Genomic DNA, 11,482 nt, shown 5'->3' on the forward strand with positions numbered 1-11,482 from the left:
TTGATGTTCAATGTTTTAATACCTTTATAATGTACTACAAATCTGAGTAAAGATCTTGGCAGTTTCTCTTTGATGACACATCTAGACATTAAATAAAGACAATTTGTAATAACATTGTAATATGAATTAATTCAAGAACTACTAAAAATAAATCCTCATTCAACCTAATGTCATTATCATCTGGAGAACACATTAATGTTTTGTAATTCTTTGATGATTAAATTTCTTTAGTTTGCTCTTCTCATATATCATTAGAATGAACATGCCATTTATAAAACATTAATTATTCATAACACCCAAGAATTACATCTGCTTTATTATTATATTATTAAAACTGTGCTGAAGAAAGCAACCCATAATAATTACTTTATGAGGGGGAATCCCCCAAATCCAGAATTTGTTTATTAAAAATTGTGTATTTATTCTTACATGTTTAAACTTCAGCCACCTTCAGAGTGCTCTCCATTTGATGCAATATACGTATCACGACTTTTTTTCACTGCTCAAAAGCAATGGAACTCATTGATTTTGATGCTTTTCAGTGCTTCTGCCATTTTTATTTCACCTCTTTCACATGGGCAAAATGTTTCTCTTTGAGGACTTTTTTCATCTGGGGAAACAAAAAGAGTCCCTTGGGGCGAGATCAGGTGAATCGGAAGGGTGGGGCTTGAAGGTCATGCTGTTTTTGGTCAAAAACTGCTGAACATTCAGTGCAGTGTGGACAGGTGCACTCGAAAATCAACCATCATGAAACGGGCAAATGCATTGAAAGAGTCTTCGAAAAACAATCCACTGAAGTGAAACATGGCATCTCATATAACAGTGGCAGCTGGTAAGCTGATACCAAGGGGTTCCTAGAACACTCACCTATCAGGGGCAGCCTGTACTATAAGGGACCCACCTTACAGAAGATAATTCCATTTTGGGGGGTCCCCCTCGTATATATTCAACCTGATTGAACAAAAATGGCAACCTGTTATAGATTTTTACAGCACATGTATTATACAAGTTTTACTAATATATCATATAATACAATTAATTCAAAATGTAGTAAAGAACATGCAACTAAAATGCCCTCATATAAACCCCATATTACTGTTTCCTAATACTAAAATATATGTACTTACAAAGAAATGCACAAGCGTATATTCACTGATTTTGTGGGGTTTTTATTGAGCTTTTGTGTTGATTTCACTAGAATTCAGTGTTCTTCAAACAGGAACTATACTATTTTGATAGTAGTTTTTAAGTACAAAGGGACAGTGTTTATGACACTCTTTGAGTGGTTTGGTTTCTCAGGCTTTTGTAACATATTCAGCTGACTGATTTAGTCTTGACTTACAGCCAAAATAAAATGGAAAATTCATACAGTCTGAGTAAAAGTTTATTTTAACAGTGTAGACTTATTAACCACTAAACAAACATATGTTGCTAAATATATGCTGTGCTTTCCTTTGTAAAGGTAACATTCAGCTGAGTGTCTTGAAATATTCAGAGCATTCTGTTATGTGAGAAGTATTCAGTGAAAACATTTATACTCTGTCATCGTTTTGACAATCCAATTATATTCCTTTAAATATCTTACTACTTTTTGAAAATGCTTAGGGGATCACATGACCAAGTAAAAACATAATATTGTTAAGGGATTATGGGAAATTTATTTTTTACATTTGTTATTTTAACATAGCAACTGAAATAGACTAACACATATTTCTAATATTTTAACTGCACATTAAACTGGTTATATATTCAATATGTCCTTAATTACTGATATTTATATTAACCTACAGATTGCTTATAACATCACTACTCCAATTTCACATGACACTAAAAAATGACGTTTTGTTTTAGAAGATTCTAGCAGAAAATGAAGTCACTTGAGGGGCTAGGAGGGGAATTTTGAGACTTGCTTTAAGGAATCTATGTGTGTATTTAATGTGCAGCACCTGTTCTTCCTGGAGCCTACCAGCAAAGCCATTCCCAAGGCTATGGGTACATGCACCAGACCAGCCTGTCTTCCATGAGGTCAATGCAGCATTCACCAAATCTAGTAAGTGTGGCCTTGAAGTGCTCCTTTTTCCCTGGTATTCTGCTTCATCTCCAGAATAGAAACATGCATGGAATAGAATATTGTGCATTTTAATGCTAAAATGATTTCTATTTATTTTATATTTTAAAATTTACTATTAACATATAGTTAATATACAGTATTATATTTGTTTAGGTGTAGAGCATAGATATTTGACATTTACTTACCTTACAGTGTGATCACCACAGTAAGCCTAGTAACCATCTGTCACTGTGCAAACTTATTGTGGTATTATCGACTATATTCCCTGTACTGTGTATTACAACCCCATGACTTACTTCTTTTATAACTGGAAGTGTGCGCCTCTTATCCCCCTTCACATTTTTAACTCGTTCCCCCTATCCTTTTTCCCCTCTGGCACCATCAGTTTGTTTTCTCTATGAGTCTGCTTTGTTTTGCTCATTTTTTTTAGATTCCACACATAAGCAAAATTATGCAGTATTTGTCTTTCTCTGACTTATTTCAGTTAGCATAACAACCTCTAAGTATAGGGAACTGGTCTGCATGGCAGTGGCATATGTAGCTCAGCTCTGGTTCGGAAAACCAACAGGCATGAGGTGGCACACGGGAGCCAGACCCACAGATAGGTTTTCCCGTGGGGAACCAGGCCTGCATTATATCTAGGCTGAGTTGAGCCTTGCTTTTGCTAAAATTCCCTCACCTTGAATTAAGGCAGCAAATGTTTAATGCATATCTTTAAAGTAACTTTGTAAAGTCTGTGCTAATCCTCCTAAGGACTGAGTGTAACCAGTTCAGCTGCTTATGTCCTTGCATTTGCAACATCCTTTTTTTTTGTTATCCATAAGAAGTAAATAGCAACATCCTTTCCTGTGTGTGATAAATGAGGACCCTCCTTGATGTAAGGTTCCCAGAAAAGCAATAAAAGCCTATCTAGGCAGGGGTCAGGGTCCTCTCTCACTCAGAGAGTGGCCATGCCATCCCTTTTCTCCATGGGACTTCTGTAGTCCATGTAAATTCATTCATCACATCCACAACACACAGACCCTGCTGGTCAGAGTCCGCATCTTCTAAACCCATCTATGTTGTTGCAAATGGCAAGATTTCATTCTTTCTATGGCTGAGTACTATTCCATTGTATATATGTACCACTTCTCCTTTATCCATTTATTTCTTGATGGGCACGTACATGTTCATATAAAGGATAAATAATGTGCTGCAATCTGTACAACCCATTTGAAGGAAGCAAAAGACTTATTGAGATAAACCATCAAGAAGGGAAGGTGTAATGTGAAAACCTGTGAACAATAAAGCACAAAGAATCTACTAGTATGATAACCTCATTGTTATTTTATGATTGGTATTAGCCAATTATTATCTTCATTTGGGTCTATAAAGCACAAATATTTGGTCATATTAACTAGTTAATCTGAGCATTAATCAAAATGGCTGCAAAAACTTGAATGACAGACCCGACATGCCTTTGAATCCTCCTACTGGAAATCTTGAAGCATTGGTTCATTCATTAAATGTAAAATTTTGCAAGTAGTATTTCTCATTTAGTGAAATGTGACATCTCATGCTGAAATTGCTTCTCCAAGCTCCTGAGAAAGTCACTTGGCCCACCACCCACCCAGCAGTTTGAAAGTTGTCTTCATTCACTGTAAAATTCTGTGTCTAAGCCAGTTTCCTCAGTTTATGAATTCACTTGATTTTGAGATTGTCTGATATTGATATTAGCTAACTCTTGACCTTAAATGAAAACAAGTATAGCAAAACTCAATTTATATTTTTGATATTAACCCCTTATCACAGATATTATTTGTAAACAGTTTCTCCCATTCAACGAGTTGTCTTTTCCTTTTGTTGACAGTTGCTTTTGCAGTGCAAAAATGTTTTAGTTTGATGTAGTCCCACTTATTTATTTTTGCCTTTACTTTTGGTGTCAAATAAAAAAATTATCACTAAAATCAGTTGTTTTCTTCTAGGAGTTTTATGGCTTCAGGTCTTACATTTAAATCTTTAATCCATTGTGAGTTAATTTTTGTGTATCATGTACAATCATGGTGCAGTTTTGTTCTTTTGCATGTGGCTGTCCAGTGTTGCCAACACAATTTATTGAAAAGACTGCCCTTTTCCCATTGTATGTTCATGGGTCCTTTGTCATGAATTAATTGACTACATATGCATGGGTTTATTTCTGGGCTCTCTATTCCATTCCATGGATTTATGCCAATATTATACTGTTTTGATGACACAGTTTTGTAACATAGTTTGAGTCAGGAAGTGAACATTTTCCTCACTGTAATATCGATTTAGTTATATGTACTTTAATATTTAGAACATTTACATGCTAAATTTCTACCACTATGATACAAGAAACAAAAAAACGAGTAATCATTCATTTTTTCTTTTAGTTGTTTTACATATTTTTAAGAGGAAACAAACATTCTTAGTAACTGTTAAGAAAAGTTTATTGCCCCTACCAGGGGACCAGTTGCAGGGACTTGGTGCAGACTTGGATCTGTCTGCCACGATGGCAGGTTTGGTTTCCTGGAGACTGTGGACTAGGGAGCATCTGTGTAACCCGATGTCTCTGGGGCCAGCTAAAGCTGAGAGGAGCTGGGCTTTACTGCTTCAACGCTTACTCGTTGCAGGGCTAACAGTTGTACTGAGCAGCTTGCTCCATCCTCATTCTGCCCTCCAACGTTATGCTTTTTGCTAACCTAGTGAACTTGAGATGAGCATAGCTGGGACACTAGGCTCCGGTGTACAAATCTCCAGAAATGGATGTACTTGGAAACATTTCTAGTTACTGTATGAGTGTGTTGGTTTGTTGTAATTGTTATTTGTGGCCATGACTATTTTGGTATTCGTCGTGTGACCCTGTCTTTCCTTTTCCAGAGGACCTACCGAGCCATGTATGATTACAGTGCCCAGGATGAAGACGAAGTCTCCTTCAGGGACGGCGACTACATCGTCAACGTGCAGCCCATTGATGACGGCTGGATGTACGGCACGGTGCAGAGAACTGGGAAAACCGGGATGCTCCCAGCAAATTACATTGAGTTTGTTAATTAGTTATTTCTCCTTGCCCTTTGAGCTTTATTCTAATGTACACTTAAACCTAATCTTTTTAAAAGATAGAAGATACTTTTAAGACAACTTGGCAGTTATTTTACAATAATTTATCCTTACTTTGACAATTAGGCACACAGGTACCAGAAAGAAGGAATGATTTCTGGGTTGCAAGTAGCAGCAGTGTTAGTAATTCCTGCAAACAAAACACTGCGGCCTGGAGACCTGGTGCTGCTAATTGTTACTGGTTTCTTTTGATTGGCTACTGAACCCTTCTGGGAAATGTATTTTTGTAGACTTTAATAGAGATGTTGATTGTCCTGTAAATGTAACAAGTATATGAGACTTCTTAGCTGTCACTTTGGAATCACCAGAAGCCAATTCTCTTAATTTACTAACACCGTTTAGCTGTGGAGTCATTAGGCAATTTCCAATTCCAGTGAAAAATTGCCTAATATAATAAATGTTAGCAGTGGCAGAATGACAGTTTGGTTAAAATTGCATTGACTGGTGGCCTTAGGGACCTGGAAACTTCTACTGAACAAAGAAACTTTTTTGTTTCCTTGGCCAACTTGGGTCTATTTATTTCTCACTTGTACCAAGGCATATACTACCCCGCCATTTGCATTCTGTGGGCCCAAGTGTGTGCTTGCTTCCACAGAATGTCAGGACCAAATAACTTCACAGGTACTCTGCAAAGGGCAAATTTAAGGTCATCTATATTATTTCCCTAATAGCCTTCACCCTGTTGCATGACATGTAGGTCCAAGCTTCTGTATCATAGGCAGCTGCACTGCCCATTGCTCTTACTAAAGCAAAAGTGTGGCTGATCTCTAACAGCCCTTCCTCTAGTTGCCAGCTCATCAGAAAAACATATTTTGAAAAGTTGCTTGAGATTCTCCTGCTGCATTGCACTCTAGTTTTGGAGGATTTACACCTTAGGAAATAGATGTATACTCTAGTAAATAAGTGATTTAGGTATTTATTGAACAGCTTTTATCAATTTAATGCCGCTGTTGATTTAAAAATTAAGAAAATTTAACAGGAGCCAGTGACAAAGTGGGACAGGAAGTGGGCTGGAGGAAACCAGTGAGTGAAAACTACTAACTCTACATACAAAGAGAGGGTCTGGCTTCTTATTTTAGAAATGGTACTCAGGTTCTGGAATGGAAATCCAGCTGATGAAACTGGTTGATGAAAGGATTTTCTTCTCACTTTCTGTTTCTCGTTATCTGAATCACATTCAGGAGGTGAGAGAGGAATGTTGTCAGAGATTTCAGCTGCAGGCCCAACAGGTTGTGCACGGGAAATGAAATTGTTCCGACTTTCAAACAAGTGACCTTGCAGTTTCTTGCTGGATTCACAGCCCTGACTGCAACTGTTACTGGAGGGTCATGACTTTCACTTGAGTCCTCTGTCTAGACCACCTGAGGGATTATCATCCATCAGCAACTGTGTTTTTCTGATTGTGCCACTCACTGGGACACGCAATGGGGTAGCATTTATGTAGGACCTGACTTTATAGTTGAGACGAAACTGAAAAAACAAAGTTACAAACATGTGACAAAGTGTATGGCTCTTGTATGATATCATATCCTTACATGATATAATCAAAGAAATTAGCGAAACATTTTCTAAAAATATCTTTTACTGAAATGTTCATCAGCCCAAAGGCAAAGTTAATTCATTAACATCTTTGAAAGGTTGGCAAATACTTTTGAATATCTGTAATTTCATTCTATCTGTCTGAGTAAATAAAATTTATTGCATGCAAGCTTCACCTACATGACAGCGCCATAAAATTGAAAAGAAAAAAATCAGGCAAATAACAAGAGAGGTTTTTTTTGTGAGTGAGCTTTATGGATTACCAAATAACCAGCTTGACTGAGTTTTCTTTATTGCAATGACCAGTCATGATTAAATTGATTAAACCCTATATCAGTTTTGATGTCCTGTACACAAACATACAGACAAACCGAACTTGCAATATTCTTGCAAAAATTTCTGTTCATTAAAATTGAGGGAAATAAGCTTGCTCAATTTTATGATATTGTTAATTAAGTATTTACATTTCATCCAGACTTCTTCTTGTGATTATAAAAAAGGAGTAGTTATTGATTCAATTTGTAGACTAGCACGTGTAGGACAGATACCATTTTTGATAAGTAGCACATTTATAGGAAACTGACTGAAAATGATGATTGTAATGGGGGAAAGTTACGAGAAAGCAGCAGCTTGGTGTTTCATTGTTTTTATCATCCACTAATTTCAAAATCAGATTCATTGAATGTAAAAGTCAACACTTATTTGGGGAATAATTCTCCTGAAATTGTAAGCTTTATGTAATGTGTGCATAGCAAGATGTTTCTGCTTCTAGCCTTTAGAGATAAAGATCTGATCAGAATTTCACTAGAGGACAGTTATTTTACCGTAAAGACTGAGGAAGGATAAGATGTCACATGCCCCTAACCCTCTAACTGTATAGTGTTGTCATTGTTCCAAAAGCTTGTTAGGATATTAAGCATCTCAGCAGAAACTGAGGAAACATATGTTTAATACCAAAGTGCTATTTTTACAGCATCATTTTCCAAACTACATTCTTGAACAGCTTTTCCCCCCTCAACACACCTCCTGCCCACCTTCAGTTTGGCCAGAAGTATCTCATACATAATGATGACAGCTAAACAAGAGTCTAAAAACCACATTTTTAAAATTCAAGTTACAGAAGACTGCGAGTGCCCGAGCACAGAGAGCACGCACCTGATTTTCCGAGTTTGATGCTCTCCAGCCGGATAAAAGCACAAGGGCAGTGTGATATGCTTTTCAAGGCTTCAGAAACGAAAGTGTACACGAATCACGTATCTCGAGAGAAAAGCATAGCAACAGAATATAGTGCTTTTGTGTAAGTGTTTGTAGTAAATGTTTTTACTAATTCTTGGTCTCTAGGAAAGCTTTCTGTCTCTCACCTGTGGCAAAATGACTTCTTTGGGTCTTCTTGTTATCGTTTACACATTGGCAGCCTAGCCCAGATCTGAAACATTTTATCTGATTGTCAGATGCCCCTACCTCTCCCCAGGCCTCCCACACCTCCAGACACCACACTGGTATTTGCAAGCACAATTTCCAAGAGCACCTTGTATGAAGATGGATGAGACCAGCCCAGCCCCCCTCTTGCCACTAGGTCCATTGCTTGAAGATGACAAAGATACTGTTTAGCCAATTTTGCCACAGTCTGTCTTTCTTGATCCTCTGTGTGGAATGCAACAGTGCTGTGGGGGTAGGGGCGGGGTGGGGGAGGGAAGCCACTTTTCTAAAACAGTGGAGGTTGAAGAGGAGTATCTGTTTTTAAGCTTTGTCCATCTCTAGTGGAATGTTTTTAATGGAAAGATAAAGAAAATGTGGATGATCCTTTAATAACAAATCTCTATATAGAGTGGATATCATTTATACCAAAATTATAATATAGATATATATAAAAATAGGTGCCTTTTTGATTACTCTTGTTTATTCACTATGGTCTGGGAAAGAAAACCAAGCAGGCAAGCTTCTGCCTATTCTATAGTGGTATTCTATTACCCATGACTGGTATTTTTGTGGTGGGGAAGTGAGATGCTCCTGACAGGTATGAAGGGTGATAGCTGATTGTATTTTACTTCTCAAGGTTTAGAACTTTAGAAAATACTGACTCCTCCTATCAATTTCTGAAATGTTCTTTGTAGAGTTATATGTAGTTAAGATACATAAACATTAATTTTAGGTTTGAGATTTAAAATACCTATTGTAAGATAGAAGAATTATATTATGAGGCTGAATTCCTTACACAAGACGAAACATGCTTCATAAATTCATTATCCCTTAGCTGTTTGCTTCTGATAATCTAAAAGTGGCTGAAGTGTGCTTGTTTCGGGTCACATGACATGGTGGTGAGAAAGCTTTAGTTAAGAAGCTATTTAAACAAATGTAAGAAGCTATGTAAATGAATGTTGAAACAAAAGTCTCCTTCTCAAGTAGTCCATGCCCATTAGGGTAACTTTCTGGACCTCTGTCAACTACTGATGATCAAAAAATCACATTATATGAAGCTTCTGTGTCCATCGTTCCATGATGCTTCGACTCCTGGAATCCACAAGCCTGGAAGGATGGACCCCCAGGGCAAACGTCTTCCCCCATTGTCCATGTTGCTTTGTTGTATTAATGGGAATTTCATATGCTTTTTGTGTTTGCTATACAGTATTCAGTTTGCATAGTATATACTTCTTTGTAATCCAGTTGCTACTAAGAATGATTTACTGAAAAAAAAAGAGAAATCTACATTATGGTCTCATTCTTCCATGTCCACACAAGGAATGGCTGAGCATTTAGAAGCAGAAATAAGTGTGTTACAGGCACAGTGTGGAAATGCTTGGTCTTTGACCTGTGATAAAAATGCAAAATTGAACCATTGTGCAGTTTGGCTTCTATTTGCTTCAAAATATGTAGAATTGTGGTTGATGATTAATTTGCAAGATCCTACTAACTTTGAGAGCTTACAGTTTGGGAGGAAACAATGTTTTTAAAATGAAGGGGCTTACAGAATGAACAACACAATGTTATTAATATAATTTGGCTTTTGTTATGCAAATTGTTAACACCAGCTATTAAAATATATTTTAGTAGAAATGCTTTAATTCATTTTTTTCCTCTACACTGTGAGTCTTGAAGGCTTGGTGGACTAGAGCGACATCGTGCTGCCCAAAGGACTAACCTATGCAAACTAGTTCACATTTTAGTGGGTGTCACAGGAATCGTGTAATAAGACATTAGTCCCCCTGCGTAATGCACAGCGGCATCGAAAAACGCATTAAGCCTAGCATCACGTGTGTATGGTATAGTCACTCACAAAACCTTCAAAGCTACCGTAATCATTAGTATTATTACTCATTTAAAAGCGAATCACTGATTTATCTATTAAAACTACTTGAACGATGTTGTAACAACAGTGACGGATGTATGTGTCAGCCACAGTGTCAGTGTGGTCACTGCAGGTGTTCTCCTGAGACAGAACTGTGTTCTCAGACGCACTCTTTTCAGGGTATTAACATTCTGTGTCTTCTTTCTGTATTTGTAAAACATTATGACACTTTAATTTCCTATCTCTACACACTCAGTTTGCTCAAATAAATGCAGAATATAAAAAATGTTCCACTTCTTGATTCTCACCTTGGTTTCTCAGAGCATGAATGATTAGACCTTGGTTTCTTGCAGCATGGGGCATTGATAGTACCCTGGGTCTCAGGTTTATCGTGACAACTCACATCCAGTTGCATCAAAGGTGTATGTTGGCGTCAGTGCCCTAACATTGGTGAATCACTCAGAATGTGTCTTCCTCCCCAAATATACTTGGTTTTAAATGATAATGATATTATGCTTTTTCAGGTTCAGTGTCTTTATTATTTTATATCAAAGTAAAACAATAATGCGTTATCGCAGTTCACATCTTTCAAGATTAAACTCCTCATATGTCCTCAATTGTACCTTTTTAATTTTCCTGAACTTGTAAGATGAAAGAAACAGCTTGAAGCAAAGAATAGAAGACACCCAAATTAAGTACATGAAACGGGAAGACGCTCTGATTTCTTAGCTAAGAATGGCTCATTTATCATAGAACATAATTGCTTTTTCCCCTAATTTTCCCATAGTTGTCAAAAACAAGTTAGTCCCTATTTTTGCACTCCTAAATCTGTTGAGATTGGAACCTGAGCCTTACTGTATTGTTTCGTGTGAGTTCCTTGTGAGCTCACACGAGCTCTGCTCAATGCAAACCGACCAGCTCTGTGAACAGCACACGTAGGTTACTTGCTCATAGAGTGAACACTTCCTTCTAAATCTTGAACTTCGTAGGTTTGTTTTATATTACAAAAGTAAGAAATGAATATTTGTGTGGCAGTAATCATCAAACATGTTGACATTTAAAATGACAAAACAGCTTCTTTATTTATTTGAATAATTTACTATCTTTTTCTATCTCCAAGATTTTTTCCCCTCTATGATAATAAATTTACTCTTTGGAGCCAAAGCCACAGAGAAATAAATAACCTAGTAAAGTTTTTTTCTAAACTAAAATAATTTAGGTTCAGAATATACTGTGCTTATAATTTTATTAACTGAAAAATTTGCGAAGATAGTTTTATAAGTATTTGAGACACACATGACCACCAGAAGTCTAGCAAAATAATTTTTTACAAAATATTCATATTTAGTAAATTAAAAAGTGGATAAAAGTTTTGTTCCTTTATGCAATCTGCTTCTCCCTAAGAAGATAAAAGAAAAGTTTTGTTCCTTTGTGTATGTAATCTGCTTCTACACACAGGACTGAAT

At 36.7% G+C, this 11,482-nt stretch overlaps 1 protein-coding gene across 3 annotated transcripts in view; it reads left to right on the top strand.

The window, feature by feature from the left end:
• Positions 1–9,815, top strand: part of NEBL (nebulette) — a 341,865-nt gene extending 332,050 nt beyond the window's left edge. For 2 of the 3 annotated variants that reach the window (XM_036023529.1, XM_028506855.2), the window contains 2 exons: positions 1,944–2,050; positions 4,952–9,815. In XM_036023529.1, coding sequence (XP_035879422.1) covers positions 1,944–2,050; positions 4,952–5,128 — 284 coding nt within the window. In that variant the 3' untranslated portion in view covers positions 5,129–9,815. The remainder of the gene's footprint in view (positions 1–1,943; positions 2,051–4,951) is intronic. The other variant, XM_028506854.2, reaches the window with a different exon arrangement.
• Positions 9,816–11,482: the final 1,667 nt, after the last annotated feature.

The sequence above is a fragment of the Phyllostomus discolor genome, chromosome 1 (genome assembly GCF_004126475.2).
Source record: "Phyllostomus discolor isolate MPI-MPIP mPhyDis1 chromosome 1, mPhyDis1.pri.v3, whole genome shotgun sequence".
NCBI lineage: Eukaryota > Metazoa > Chordata > Mammalia > Chiroptera > Phyllostomidae > Phyllostomus > Phyllostomus discolor.